The following is a 15,793-nucleotide window of genomic DNA, read 5'->3' on the forward strand; positions in this document are numbered from 1 at the left end:
ATTTGTATTTTCCATAGAAATGTGCTGTAGCGTTTCCGTTTAAATTGTTCGAATAGACAATCAAACTAGCAGAATGCGAGGCCATTTAGCATGCATTTTATTTTGAAAAAGTTACTTCCAAATATTAAAATTAGGTTTAGATACATGTGATCACATTTGCCACTGGCTTTAGAAACTGTCATGGTCCAGATCCAACATCTCCAAATCATACAGCAAATTACGTTTTTCTTTTTTTTTTACCATAAAGGAATAATGGAGGGCGTTTTACAGGTGGGGTTGTAATTGTAACGCACAAATATAGTATGGCTCTGATTTATTAATGAAAATATGCATATATGTTGCGACAATTTAATAAATCGCAATAATTTGTTGCGCACGCAAATCTTAGAATCTCCAAATATGTCAGAATTCATACGTACTATCAGTTGGCATGGTTGATAAATGAGGCCCCAGATAAGCTCCTGATTTAGACCATTGTCACCATCATTGTAACCAGTAGATGGCAGTAGAAGTGGAGTTTGTCTTTCTCACTTGTTTTAATTCCCTCTTCAACCACGTAAAAAAAAGGAAAAAGAAAGTCAGAGTTTTGGAAAGGGACTGACTGTAAGTTAGACACAATTACATCGTTTTCTGTGAAGCTGCCTGGAATGCACTTATATTGTAGCTATTTTCTTACTGTTGGGAAGTAGGACAAAGGAAGACCAGGAGTTTGCTGCATGTAGCCTGTGCTTGCTTGTCTCTTACCCAGTTATAAGAGCTTCCTGACTCCGTTGAGACGGACTAGATTCATAGCATCAGTGCATTCTCTGCCTCCACTGCACCCTTTCAGATAACTTATTTTCAATGCTGAAGAATACTGGATGAATATACAGAAATAAGGAATAGTTTTTTTGTACAAAGGGAAGGTTTTTCTCCACCTGTTTTCCAAAGTGGTTTTATTGTTCCTCTTATATGAAATAGGCTCCTCCAAACTGGAAAAATGTCTTTATATGGGTGCAGAGGCACCTGGTTACCAGTACTGCTTGGTGTTGTGAGTGTGCTGCTGGTGCTGACAGCTGGTAACGCCGGGCACAACCAGGACAGGGGGGACACTGGACCAGCCTGCTTCGGGAGCTTTGACCTCTACTTTGTTCTGGACAAGTGAGTTTGTCATTCATCATTCTCTTTCCACCTTATCTCTCCACTGCTTGTCATACACTATTGGGGGCAGAGTTCATAACTGTGTGTACAATGTACTATCAGTTGGCGAGAGAGAGACTCAAATATCACATTCATTTGTACATATGAACTGTATAACATCAGTGGTCACCAACCGGTCGATCTTCAAGACAATACACCCATGTGTAACTCTGTGTTGTTGTTTTTGTCGCACTGCTTTGCTTTATCTTGGCCAGGTCGCCGTTGTCAATGAGAACTTGTTCTCAACTGGCCTACCTGGTTAAATAAAGGTGAAATAAAAATAAATAAAAACGTTCCTAGTTGACCACCAAACATTTTTGTAGAAAAGCCAACGATACAGCCTTGCTCTTTTTTTTTCATGTTGCGCTGTTGGTGGAAGGTGTACTTGATTCAGAAGCCCTGCACACCAGGTAGGCGTAGAGTACCACAGTATGAGTCATAATACCCATAAAACCTAGTGGTCAAACAGGGAAATGGTTCCAATCATTTTTCCCATTGGGGATTTTAGGAACACTTAAAATAAGGCCTGTGTTTGATGTAGGCTTACCCTGGCGTGACGTTTTGATAACCATGTAAGTCTCTTTAGAACAATGTGACCATGAGAGGCTGAGACTAATGCTGTGTTCAACTGAAAACCTCATACTTCCGACATCTGACTAGGAAAAATCATTTTGAACGGTCATCCAACTCGGAATTCCAAGTCGGAAACTCGGGCATCTTTCTAGAACTCCGACTTCACGAGCTGAAGATCAGTGACGTCATGATTTGTCCTTGTTGCCTTGAAAGCACCATGACAGATGCAGGTACCATTAATCCAGTAAAATAAAACAGCTAATTATTTAAATTTATGCTCAGCTGTGCCTTGCAAGTGCTACAACTGATCTAATTTATCAAAGCTTGAGTTTTGAAATATAATATTGTCTGAGAAGAACAATATTGGCAGGCCAGGCATATAGCCAATATGCTGTGATAATGTATTAGGCCTACTGCACAAATCAAATTCTTTATAGAACTGTTTTTATTAGGTTAATGTTACATTTTGTAAATCATGTTTAAAAAAAAAAATAATCATAATCTGAGTGGTACATCTTGACTTGCATTTTGACTGAGATAGTGATCTTGACTCAAATGTTGGTGACCACTGGTGTACATGAATCTTGGCAAAGTTCGTTCCTGTTTGGTCACGTTTCTGTGTGTCAAATAAAAACACCCTAATTATTGGTTGACAATAGAGCCTCCCACAATGCAATCTATGGCTGCAGGGTGAAGTTGGTAAAGAGCAACTGCAGAAACTTGCAGTCAAAATTACCTTTGATCACATGGTTTTTGTAAAGTTCATGCAGTAGTCATGTAGGCGCAAAACGGGACAATTTTATCCCCATAATGTAGCACACTTTGGAAGGCTTGACAGAAGTGATCCACTTGAAAGCGTCTAGCGTTTTCAAATGTTGTCATACTTGGCAGGGCCGGACTACTGCATTGGGGCCCAGGGACACTGAGGGGGGGCAGCTAACTTACAGCATTTCAACACATTTTGTCATGAGGCTAAGATAAAATGTTGTAGTTTTAAGCTACTTTGCTGCAATTCTACACTTTGTCATGGGGCAGAGTTTTTGTTGTTGCTGTTTTATAGCTCATCTCATGCTTTTGTTTAGAGAGAAAATGTTGCAGTTTTAAAGAACATTTTCTCAAATTCTACACATTTTGTTACATGGGGGCTCCCCCAACATATTGTGTGGGGGTTTGGGATCCCAGGGCATGTGCCCTGCATGCCCGTTTGGTAATCAGGCCTTGATACTTGGACATGTTCAGGAATGTTATTATCAAGACCCCTGGTGAAACCATTTCTATTTTATTTTGCCATATGCTGGCAAAAAAATGTGAAGTGTTTTCTCAGTGTCTGTTTATTTGATAGGTGTAATAATCTGATATAACCTCATTGCTATATTTATGTGTACTTTATACAATGTTGAAGGCATTCTGAATGCAAAACAATATAACCTAATCTTTGAAAACCTGCATCTTACAAAACATATCTGGTATTTACTTCCCCTGAGGGGCATTGATCAAGCATTGGGACAATTCTGAAAATGTTATCCCCATAATGCAACACACTTTAGAAGGCGGTCACATGAGCCTCTTTAAAACTCTTCACAAAAGCAGTGTTTACCTGTCCGCTGTTTTCTTGAGTTACATACAATTCTAAAAGTACTCAGACCACATTTTGTTATGTTACAGCCTTATTCTAAAATTGATGAGGAAATGTTTTATTTAATCCATCTACACACAATACCCCATAACGACAAAGTGAAAAAACAGAAAAACCTTATTTCCGTAAGTATTCAGACCCTTTGCTATGGAACTCGAAATTGAGCTCAGGTCCATCCTGTTTCCATTGATCATCCTTGAGATGTTTCTACAACTTGATTGGAGTCCACCTGTGGTAAATTCAATTAATTGGACATGATTTAGAAAGACACACACACACACACACACACACACCTGTCTATATAAGGTCCCACAGTTGACAGTGCATATCAGAGCAAAAACCAAGCCATGAGGTTGAAGGAATTGTCAGTAGAGCTCCGAGACAGGATTGTGTCGATGCACAGATCTGGGGAAGGGTATCAAAAAATGTCTGCAGCATTGCAGCTCCCCAAGAACACAGTGGCCTCAATCATTGTTAAATGGAAGTAGTGTAGAACCACCAAGACTCTTGCTAGAGCTGGCCGCCTAGCCAAACTGAGCAATTGGGGCAGAATGGCCTTGGTTCGGGTGGTGACCAACTCTGACAGAGTGCCACAGTTCCTCTGTGGAGATGGGAGTACCTTCCAGAAGGACAACCATCTCTGCAGCACTCCACCAATCAGGTGTTTATGGTAGAGTGGCCAGATGGAAGCCACTCCTCAGTAAAAGGCGCATGACAGCCTGCTTTGAGTTTGCCAAAAGGCACCTAAAGGACTCAGACCATGAGAAACAAGATTCTCTGTTCTAATTAAACCAAGATTGAACTCTTTGGCCTGAATGCCAAGCGTCACATCTGGTGGAAACCTGGCACCATCCCTATGGTGAGAGATGGTGGTGGCAGCATCATGCTGTGGGGATGTTTTTCAGCGGCAGGGACTCGGAGACTAGTCGGGAAAGATGAACGGAGCAAAGTACAGAGAGATCCTTGATGAAAACCTGCTCCAGAGTGCTCAGGACTTCAGACTGGGTTGAAGGTTCACCTTCCAACTGGACAACAACCCTAAGCACACAGCCAAGACGACGCAGGAGTGGCTTCAGGATAAATCACTGAATGTCCTTGAGTGGCCCAGCCAGAGCCCGGACTTGAACCAGATCGAACATCTCTGGAGAGACCCGGAAATAGCTGTGCAGCGATTTCCCCCCGTCCAACCTGACAGAGCTTGAGAGGATCTGCAAGAAGAATGGGAGAAACTCCCCAAAAGCAGGTGTGTCAAGCTTGTAGGCTGTAATCACTGCCAACGGTGCTTCAACAAAGTACTGAGTAAAGGGTCTGAATACTTACGGAAATGTGATATTTCTTTTTTTTTTAAATAAATTAGCCAAAAATTGTAAACTGTTTTTGCTTTGTCATTATGGGGTATTGTGTGTAGATTGATGAGGGGGAAAAACAATTGAATCCATTTCAGAATTAGGCTGGAACAAAATGTGGAAAAAGTCAAGGGGTCTGAATACTTTACAAATGAACTGTAGATTTCCAAGAACCGTGTTTATCTCTGTGTGACTAACATGTGGACAAATCAATCCTGCGTGCAACTAACTAGCTTGCTGATTCTTGCATGTTTTCATTTTCACTCAGCCGTGTTGTTGGCTTTGGACTGATTGAATGGTACTGTCTGTTTCATGGAGCTGCCCCAGTTTTTAGCATTTCAACCACAACCAATAATATCTCATTTATGCCACCCTATCATATTCTCAGATGTATTTCTACTGTAGGTAGACTTTCCCTGTCACTTCTGCACTAGTTCTCCTTAGTGTTAGTTTACCCAAATTATCAAACTATATATTGGCTTCCTTACCCTCCATCAAAAGGGCCTAATTATTGTGAGCAAATCAAATCAGAGTTTGAGTCACATGCACAGGATCGCAGATGTAATTGCAGGGTACAGCGAAATACTTATGCTCCAATAATGTAGGTCAGAGAAGTGAGTGAAACAATAATACAAATAATAATACTAAGTAAAATAATATAAAAATGCGTGGCTGTGTGTATGTATCTCTATCCAGGCTGTATCACATCCGGTCGTGATTGGGAGTCCCATAGGGCGGCGCACAATTGGCCCAGCGTTGTCCGGGTTTGGTCGGGATAGGCAGTCATTGTAAATAATAATTTGTTCTTAACTGACTTGCCTAGTTAAATAAAAAAATAAATAATAATAAAAAATAAAAATAATATATATATATATACTGAACAAAAAAATAAACGCAACATGGAAAGTGTTGGTGCCATGTTTCATGAGCTGAAATAAGATTCCAGATATTTTCCAGACGCACAAAGCTTATTTCTCTCATGTTGTGCAAAAATTAGTTTGCATGCCTGTTAGGGAGCATTTGTCCTTTGCCAAGATAATCCATCCACCTGACTGGTGTGGCATATCAAGGGCTGATTAAACAGCATGATCATTACACAGGTGCAGCTTGTGCTGGGGACAATAAAAGGCCACTCAAATGTGCAGTTTTGTCACACAGCACAATGCCACAGTTTTGAGGGAGCGTGCAATTGGCATGCTGACTGCAGGAATGTCCACCAGAGCTGTTGCCAGACAATTTAATGTTCCTTTCTCTACCATAAGCCGCCTCCGACGACATTTTAGAGAATTTGGCAGTGCGTCCAACCGGCCTCACAACAGCAGACCACGTGTAACCACGCCAGCCCAGGACCTCCGCATCTGGCTCCTTCACCAGCCACCCGGACAGCTGATGAAACCCCAGTGGGTGGGCCTATGCTCTCCCAGGCCTACCCATGGCTGCGCTCCTGCCAGTCATGTGAAATCTGTAGGTTAGGGCCTAATAAATTAATTTAAATTGACTGATTTACTTATAAGAACTGTAACGCAGTCAAATCTTAATTATTGCATTTTATATTTTTGTTGTGTGTGTGTGTGTATTTATTTACAACTAGTTTTAAATTCTATACAGTTGTTGCAGTTAAGTGGCAACGTGTGTAAATAAGGATATTTGTCCATAGTGTGAGGTTACAAGGATAAATGTCCATTAGGGGGGCAGGGGGTAGAAGCTATTGGGCAGTTTATTTTTGCCATGATGCTCCTATATTGCCTGCGTCTGAGTGATGAAAGCGGTGAGAACAGGCTGTGGCTCGGGTGGCTGAGGTCCCTGATGATTTTCTTGGTCTTCCTGCGACACCTGGTGTTGTAGGTGCCCACGAGGGCAGACAGTGTGCGTCATCTGTAGAACCTTGTGGTCAGGAGTTGCCGTACCAGGCTGATGCAGCCCAACAGTGTGCTCTCGATGGTGCACCTGTCCAACACTGTGAGGGCCCTCGAGAACAGGCCGAATTTTGTAAACATCCTGCTTTCTTCACCACGGCGTCTTTGTGGTTTGACCATTTCAGCTCCTCTGAGATGTGTACACAGAGAAACTTTAAAAGTTTTTGACCGTCTCCACGGCAGCCCCGTGGATGGGGGCGTGCCTAGCCTGGTTCCCCCTGAAGTCCACAATTGGCTCCTTTGTTTTGCTGACTTTGAGGGAGGAGTTGTTTACCTTGCACCACGCCATCAGAGTGCCTACCTCATCTCTGTAGGCCGTCTCGTCGTTGTTGCTAATCATGCCTACTACTGTCGTGTCATCAGCGATTTTGATGGCGTTGGAACTATTCCCCCGTGTTGAGGGTCAGTGTGGAGGAGGTGATATTACCTACCTTCACCACCTGGGGATGGCCGTCAGGAAGTTTAGGACCCAGTTCTATATGGAGGAGTTAAGTTCCAGGGCCGAGAATACTATGGTATTTAAGACCAAGCTGTAGTCGATTTACAGCATCTTCACTTGTGCATTCCCTTTTTCCAGGTGGGTGAGGGCAGTGGATCTTTCGGGCATACCTAATGATGGGGTAAAATAGAGCCTCTTCTGGTTTTAATAGATATTGCTACCCTCTGAACTCCTCCAATACTTTCAAATGACAAAACTCATTACCTTATTGCCTGCATGATTATTTGTCTAATGTGGGTGAGCAGGCTTCAGCTCAGTCCTCTTTCATTTGGGTCTGCCTTTTCCTCTCCTCCATTGTTTAATCTCTTACTCGTGGATGAAGATTGTTTTTCCTTTTGCCCTACATCAGAACGCCAACTCCAGGCAGACATTTCTGTGGTGGCATAACATTTTAGCTAAGTGGAAATTCAGGCAGACATCTCAAATTGTAAGATTCAAGACTGATGTAGGGAGTATGATGAACATACTGCTGTGTGTGTGCACAATGTTTTGCTAACAGAAAATGCATAAAAAAGGAGAATGTTAGACACCAGGAGGTTGGTGGCCCCTTAATTGGGGAGGGCGGGCTCGTGGTAATGGCTGGAGCGGAATAGGTGGAATGCTATCAAATACATCAAACACATTCCATTTGCTCCATTCCAGCCATTATTTTGAACAGTCTCCTCTGATTCTGTATTATATGTAGTAGTTTCTTTTTTATTAGGATCTCCATTAGCTGATGTGGAAGAGTCCCATGTGGTCATTCATGGGTCTATGTAGTCATTCTCCTTCTGCTTTCCTCTACCTCTCTTTGTTTGAACTGATATCCCTTTTTACCATAACTGTCTGTCTGATCATCACTCCTCTCTGTATTAACTCCTCTGTGTGTCTGCAGAACCCTTTCTCCATTAGGTCCAGATGTTCCAATGTTTCAGCCTTTTGGCTGCGCCGTCTGTGCTGGGACTTGTATCCTGGTAACAATGGATAAAGAGGTGTTTTGAGAAATGCTCTGAGAGGGAGAAAGAAGAGGGCAGTGAAATAAGAGGATAGGAGTAAAGACAGGAATTAAAAGAATGACACACAGAAAGACGAAGTCATATGGCCGGCCGGTCAACCTACTGTCAACAAAATGTAATTGTAAGAAACAATTATCAAGGTTAGAGTTCAGTGATTTTTGAACTGTTGAAAAGTGACAGCCCAAGTATAAAGACCGTAAAGTACATACTCATGGGCAATTATTTTTTTTGAGCAAAATAGTGTTTTCAAAAAGTATATTTTTAGACACAACTGAAAACATCAAGGAGTACGGCATTCAATGAGTTGGTCTGATGGGAAGTTGTGATGTCATCGACCTCCCCCTCCGTTGAGGAGCAATAGAGAACAAAAGAGGAAAGGCCCACCCTCCTACTTGTGATGTCATGACTTACCTGGACCACCTATTGAGATGTGCCTTTTGTTAACTAAATCAGGTGTTAAATGAGGTGAGAAGGAGACTGGAGTGCCACTTTAACAAAACATAATCATCAAATAAGGACAAGGAGATTTAAACCATAAAATTCTGTAATGAATCGGTCAGCTATGCATACGTAGTGATGTTGAGTACGGTACTACAGCCCCGTTAGACTGGCCTAATTGAAATACATAATAACTCAGGCATGTAGGCATAATGGCTGATCATTTACCTGACTCTAGTAACACATAATGGCTGATCATTTACCTGACTCTAGTAACACTGGGGGGGTAAAAACTGAGAAAAAAAACATGTATGAAATGAAATGTTTGAAATGTATGCATTCACTACTGTAAGTCGCTCTGGATAAGAGCATCTGCTAAATGACGTAAATGTAAATAATGGTCGATCATTTACCTGACTCCAATAAGATGGAGATCATTACTGGGGCTGCATTATAAACACATTGACAGTAATCTGAGAAGAAGGATTTCACTGATCTGCATCAGCATGAGATCATTGGTGCAGTCCAAAGATGGCAACTATCTAATCAATCAGCGTTATAGGCTACATTGTTGCTTTCCAACCAAGGTGTTTGCGTGTTCTAATGGAATGGGTGCTTCCGAAGCAATACCCTCATTTTCGGGAAAGAAGAGGCTTACAGGAGTGTTGCCACAGTACACACCGGCAGGGAAAGACTACATTCAGCCAAGATGAATATATTGGCAAACTGTAATGGTTGGATGGGATTTAAAAAAAAATGTATTTCACCTTTTATTTAACCAGGTAGGCCAGTTGAGAACAAGTTCTCATTTACAACTGCGACCTGGCCAAGATAAAGCAAAGCAGTGCGACACAAACAACAACACAGAGTTACACAAGGAATAAACAAACGTACAGTCAATAACACAATAGGAATCTATATACAGTGTGTGCAAATGAGGTGAGATTAGGGAGGTAAGGCAATAAATAGGCCGTAGTGGCAAAGTAATTACAATTTAGCAATTAAACACTGGAGTGATAAATGTGCAGAAGATGAATGTGCAAGTAGAGATACTGGGGTGCAAAGGAGCAAAAATAAATAACAATATGGGGATAAGGTATTTGGATGGGCTATTTACAGATGGGCTATGTACAGGTGCATTGATGTGTGAGCTGCTCTGACAGCTGATGCTTAAAGTTAGTGAGGGAGATATGAGTCTCCAGCTTCAGTGATTTAAAATGTTTTTTTTTTTAAATTCGTTTCAGTCATTGGCAGCAGAGAACTGGAAGGAAAGGCGGCCAAATGAGGAATAGGCTTTGGGGGTGACCAGTGAAATATACCTGCTGGAGCGCGTGCTACGGGTGTGTGCTGCTATGGTGATCAGTGAGCTGAGATAAGGCAGGGCTTTATAGATGAGGTGGAGCCAGTGGGTTTGGCGACGAAAATGAAGCGAGGGCCAGCCAACGAGAGCATACAGGTCGCAGTGGTGGGTAGTATACGGGGCTTTGGTGACAAAATGGCTGGCACTGTGATAGACTGCATCCAATTTGCTGAGTAGTGTTGGAGGCTATTTTGTAAATGACATCGCCAAAGTCAAGGATCGGAAGGATAGTCAGTTTTACGAGGGTATGTTTGGCAGCATGAGTGAAGGATGCTTTGTTGTGAAATAGGAAGCCGATTCTAGATTTCATTTTGGATTGGAGATGCTTAATGTGAGTCTGGAAGGAGAGTTTACAGTCTAACCAGACACCTAGGTATTTGTAATTGTCCACATATGTGATGCTGGATGGGCGGGCAGGTGCGGGCAGCAATTGGTTGAAAAGCATGCATTTAGTTTTATTTGCATTTAAGAGCAGTTGGAGGCCACGGAAGGAGAGTTGTATGGCATTGAAGCTCGTCTGGAGGTTAGTTAAGTGTCCAAAGAAGGGCCAGAAGTATACAGAATGGTGTCGTCTGCGTATAGGTGGATCAGAGAATCACCAGCAGCAAGAGTGACATCATTGATGTACTGTATACAGAGAAGAGAGTCAGCCCGAGAATTGAACCCTGTGGCACCCCCATAGAGACTGCCAGAGATCCGTTCAACAGGCCCTCCGATTTGACACACTGAACTCTGTCTGAGAAGTAGTTGGTAAACCAGGCGAGGCAGTCATTTGAGAAACCAAGGCTGTTGAGTCTGCCGATAAGAATACGGTGATTGACAGAGTCGAAAGCCTTGGCCAGGTCGATTAATATGGCTGCACAGTATTGTCTTTTAACGATTGCGGTTATGATATCGTTTAGGACCTTGAGCGTGGCTGAGGTGCACCCATGACCAGCTCGGAAACCAGATTGCATAGCGGAGAAGGTACGGTGGGATTCGAAATGGTCGGTGATCTGTTTGTTAACTTGGCTTTCGAAGACTTTAGAAAGGCAGGGTAGGATAGATATAGGTCTATAACAGTTTGGGTCTAGTGTCTCCCCCTTTGAAGAGGGGGATGACCGCGGCAGCTTTCCAATCTTTAGGGATCTCAGACGATACGAAAGAGGTTGAACAGGATAGTAATAGGGGTTGCAACAATTGCGGCGGATAATTTTAGAAAGAGAGGGTCCAGATTGTCTATCCCAGCTGATTTGTAGGGGTCCAGATTTTGCAACTCTTTCAGAACATCTGCTATCTGTATTTGGGTGAAGGAGAAATAGGGGAGGTTTGGGCAAGTTGCTGTGGGGGGTACAGGGCTGTTGACCGGGGTGGGGGTTGCCAGGTGGAAAGCATGGCCAGCCGTAGAAAAATGCTTATTGAAATTCTCAATTATCGTGGATTCATCGGTGGTGACAGTGTTTCCTAGCCTCAGTGCAGTGGGCAGCTGGGAGGAGGTGTTGTTATTTTCCATGGACTTTACAGTGTCCCAGAACTTTTAGGAGTTTGTGCTACAGGATACACATTTCTGTTTGAAAAAGCTATCCTTTGCTTTCCTAACTGCTTGTGTATATTGGTTCCTAACTTCCCTGAAAAGTTTCATATCGCGGGGGCTATTCGATGCTAATGCAGTACACCACAGGATGTTTTTGTGCTGGTCAAGGGCAGTCAGGTCTGGAGTGAACCAAGGGCTAAAATCTGTTCCTGGTTCCACATTTTTTTGAATGGGGTATGCTTATTTAAGATGGTGAGGAAGGCACTTTTAAAGATTAACCAGGCATCCTCTACTGACGGAATGAGGTCAATATCCTTCCAGGATACCCGGGCCAGGTCGATTAGAAAGGCCTGCTCGCTGAAGTGTTTTAGGGAGCGTTTGACAGTGATGGGGGGTGGTCGTTTGACCGCAGACCCATTACGGACAAAGGCATTGAGGCAGTGATTGCTGAGATCCTGGTTGAAGACAGCAGAGGTGTATTTAGAGGGCAAGTTGGTCAGGATGATATCTATGTGGGTGCTCGTGTTTACAGATTTGGGGTTGTACCTGGTGGGTTCATTGATCATTTGTGTGAGATTGAGGGCATCTATCTTAGATTGTAGGACGGCCGGGGTGTTAAGCATAGGATACAGCGGGATGTGCAGAATAAGTAGCACAAAGTCGAGTAAAAAGTCTGAGTGCAGAAAAAAAGATTGTAGAAAGGTGTACATGTATTACCTGGCGGCATTTAGCCTAGCGGTTAATACCGTTGGGCCTGTAACCAAAAGGTCGCTGGTTTGAATCCCGGCAAGGTGGAAAAAATCTGTCGTTCTGCCCTTGAGCATGGCAGTTAACCCCCAACAACAACTGCTCCCTGGGCGCCGACGATGCAGACATCAATTTAAGGCAGACTCCTTTCAGTTTAATGCATTCAGTTGTGCAACTTACTAGGTATCCCCTTTCCCCTTTGTGTCAAACAGTCTTTTACTGTGCAATAGGATTCACATAATAGTGAAAATGTTTAAAGCAGATGCTGCCTTTCTACAATACAGATAGATACAGTACACACTGATTCCCCTGACTCTTGTCCCCCATCTGTCAGATAGTCCTTAACCTCTCCACTTCCTCCAGACTGTTATACAAAACACTCATCAACATGTTATCTCTCTTTACAGATCTGGGAGTGTGCAGCACCACTGGATTGAAATCTATCACTTTGTGGAACATCTGGCTCATAAGTTCATAAGGTGAGAATAGTTTACAAAGACCCTGTGATATAAAGTCAATATAAAAAAAAACGTAACTGTTAACCGTGTGTGTGTGGGTATGAATGTCTACGAGATAAAGATACTAGATTAACCCCCCCTTCTATCTCTGACTATACTAAAAATGTACTTTCTATGCCTGTTACATGTGGTTGTCCCACCTAGTGCATTCATCTTAAGATAGCTAACTGTAGTCGCTCTGGATAAGAGTGTCTGCAATATGATTAAAATATAAAAAATGTAAAGAAAGTTAATATACTGTATAAATGTTGTCAATTTCTCTCCAGTCCACAGCTGCGCATGTCCTTCATTGTGTTCTCCACTGAGGGAAGGATTTTGATGCGGCTCACAGAGGACAGGTGAGGGAACAAACTTTTCTTTCTTAGGATTTGGGGTATTACCTCTCCGCAAGATGTCAGGTATTTGCTGATTCTGAACTGAGTTGATTATCAAGAATCCAGAGAAACACGCAGGATTTGTTTAAGGTTCATTGAATTAGAGACATAAGAATCACAGAGAACAATACCCTCACATTGAGCTTGACTGACAATGCTGTCAATCCTTTGGCAAACTGTAAGCTTCAGCATATGGCTCACAATATATTACGTGTCGCATATGTGTCTAATCTTTCCTTAGGCACATTGTCCACGCAGGCACTGAAACATTTTCAATGTTTATGGTCTTCCTGCTGTGTCATTTCACACAGGACTCATTTCCCCCACCATCTGCTAGACAATGTCCTGTGCCAATAGGACACTCTTAAAACCTGAAGCACACATAAAGTCCATCACTACTCTCTGAAATGGAATACCACTTCAATAGAGAGATCATGATAGGTCTTTGTTTCTGTGCCTATTGTCTTTGTCACATCATATCTGTCTGTCAGCTTTTAGTTTAGGGAGAAGACGATGCATTGTACAAGAAATCAGTCAAAAGGAAAATCTGTTAGATTTGAGGGCTCAAAACAACTCACTTGTTGTTCATGATTATGGGTGTGCATGCATGCAGTTCAATGCTGTACTCAATGTTTGAGTTTGTCATTATGATTTGGTAGTAGGACGTCACACATTTATCATTTTATCACTATTATGACTCTTCTAATATCAAAACCTAAAGCTACTTCTCATTTGAAGATCTAGGTCATTTAGTTGTAATAGCTTTTTAGCTGCAGTTAGATCTATAAGACTCACTGGGCACACTGGTTGAATCAACGTTGTTTCCACATTTCAATGAAATTACGTTGAACCAACTTGGAATAGATGTTGAATTGACATCTGTGCCCAGTGGAGGACTTTTGCAGGGTGATGGGTGAGACATGATGAATATGAACTGCCCTTTCATCTGTTTGCTTGCTCAGGGAGCAGATTCGCAAAGGTCTGGAGGAGCTCCAGACGGTACTTCCAGGTGGAGACACCTTTATGCACGAGGGCATCCAGAGGGTGAGCTGTCTGCTTTTAGCTGAGCTGGAATCTATCTCCATTCTGGCTTAAGAACAAAGAACATGGTTTGAAGCCAAAATGGCACCTGTATCAGTATGGAAGAGTTACTGTATTCACAGGACCACTTTAGCCATTGTACTGTTTCAATCCAATTCATCTTTTTTTATAGGCCAGTGAGCAAATATATTATGGAAACTCAGAAGGTGTGTAGTTAAAATTTATTTTTCAATTGTTTCCTGCTGGAAGTTTTGCATGATATATTAATTTCTCCTGTCTATCTGTTAGTCTTACATTATTATTTGGATAGCGCTGTGGCAGCAATTAGATCCTAATCAGAGGTTTTCTGTCTGTTGATAGGATACCGTACAGCCAGTGTCATCATAGCTCTCACAGATGGAGAGTTGCATGAGGACCTCTTCTACTATGCTGAGAGAGAGGTAAGCACAGCCTGAGACAGAGCAAGGTAAATAGTAAATATAGACAGAGGGAGAAAGACGAGCCCACAAATTGTAAACAGAAGTGGCACTCCTGTTGGCACAGATCAAACAGCAGCACCATATACATCACCTCAGTAGCAGATCCATTATTTTCAGAGAAGGAAAGGGGGGTCAACATTTCTGTCAGATTTATGTCTCCCATCTGCCCATGAATAAAGAAGGCAGAGTCATTCGCCACACATCTGCACAAGGAATCAATGATTTAGTTGGGAGTGCAGGTGCAGCCGGCGTGCAAAGCTAGGACTGTTTAATCAGTTCTGAGCACCCTTGGACACACTTGAGGAAGTGATGCAGATACTGTATCTTTCTCAGTAGCTTTCAAAATGTTGTGGGGAAAATGCCACTTACCCTGAACAGGGCGCCTTGGAGCAATAGCTTGAAGCTTTATGCTGTCACTCATATTGAATAAAGTTGTCAGCTCAGCTCTGAAGGGCCTTCTTTCAGATGCTCATGAAATGTAACATTTGACTCATGAGCTCTGTTGACTCTAGCCACTCAAGTGTTTCCATCAGCGTTTAATTATTTTTAGAAACAATATTGAATGTCAGTCAACAAGAACTCAGTGCTGCGTTATCTCGTAACTATTACTCAAATCTATGGCTCAGTCACCACAGGTCCAGAGGAGCGATCTGGAGGGTTTTCTGTGGTTGTGTGTTGGTTGATGTTGTGCAATGCAGTGCTTTAATAGATTCCAGGTCTTGACAGTTTTTCTTGTTTTTGCTCTCCTCTGTGAATACCTGACAGGCCAACCGCTCGCGGAGTCTGGGTGCCTCCGTATACTGTGTGGGTGTGAAGGACTTCAATGAGACACAGGTGTGTTGACACGTCTTGCTTCCGTGTGCTCTGATTTGACATCTCACACTGTGTCCCAAACATAAGATGGAAAAGAGGTTGGTGGGTTTGTGAAAGTTCAGCATGAACTGAATGAAACGTTGTTTCTTCCTCAGCTGGCAAAGATTGCTGATAGCAAGGACCATGTATTCCCAGTGAACGATGGCTTTGAAGCACTGCAGGGGGTCATTGATTCGGTAAGAGACCTGACTACTAACACAAGGAAAGCTAGAATAATTAAACAATAAGGCCCGAGGGGGTGTGGTATATGGCCAAAATACCACGGCTAAGGGCTGTGCTAATGCACGACGCAACGCGGAGTGCTAG

General features: G+C 42.6%; 1 protein-coding gene across 1 annotated transcript in view; it reads left to right on the forward strand.

Moving 5' to 3' along the window:
• Positions 1-599: 599 nt before the first annotated feature.
• The window catches only part of LOC106579845 (anthrax toxin receptor 1), a 45,585-nt gene continuing 30,391 nt past the window's right edge, over positions 600-15,793 (forward strand). The window contains exons 1-8 of the mRNA XM_014160125.2: positions 600-1,140; positions 12,610-12,681; positions 12,987-13,058; positions 14,057-14,138; positions 14,308-14,341; positions 14,496-14,575; positions 15,380-15,448; positions 15,583-15,663. Coding sequence (XP_014015600.1) covers positions 980-1,140; positions 12,610-12,681; positions 12,987-13,058; positions 14,057-14,138; positions 14,308-14,341; positions 14,496-14,575; positions 15,380-15,448; positions 15,583-15,663 — 651 coding nt within the window. The 5' untranslated portion in view covers positions 600-979. The remainder of the gene's footprint in view (positions 1,141-12,609; positions 12,682-12,986; positions 13,059-14,056; positions 14,139-14,307; positions 14,342-14,495; positions 14,576-15,379; positions 15,449-15,582; positions 15,664-15,793) is intronic.

Source organism: Salmo salar, chromosome ssa20, assembly GCF_905237065.1.
Source record: "Salmo salar chromosome ssa20, Ssal_v3.1, whole genome shotgun sequence".
In the NCBI taxonomy this organism is placed as follows: Eukaryota; Metazoa; Chordata; class Actinopteri; order Salmoniformes; family Salmonidae; genus Salmo; species Salmo salar.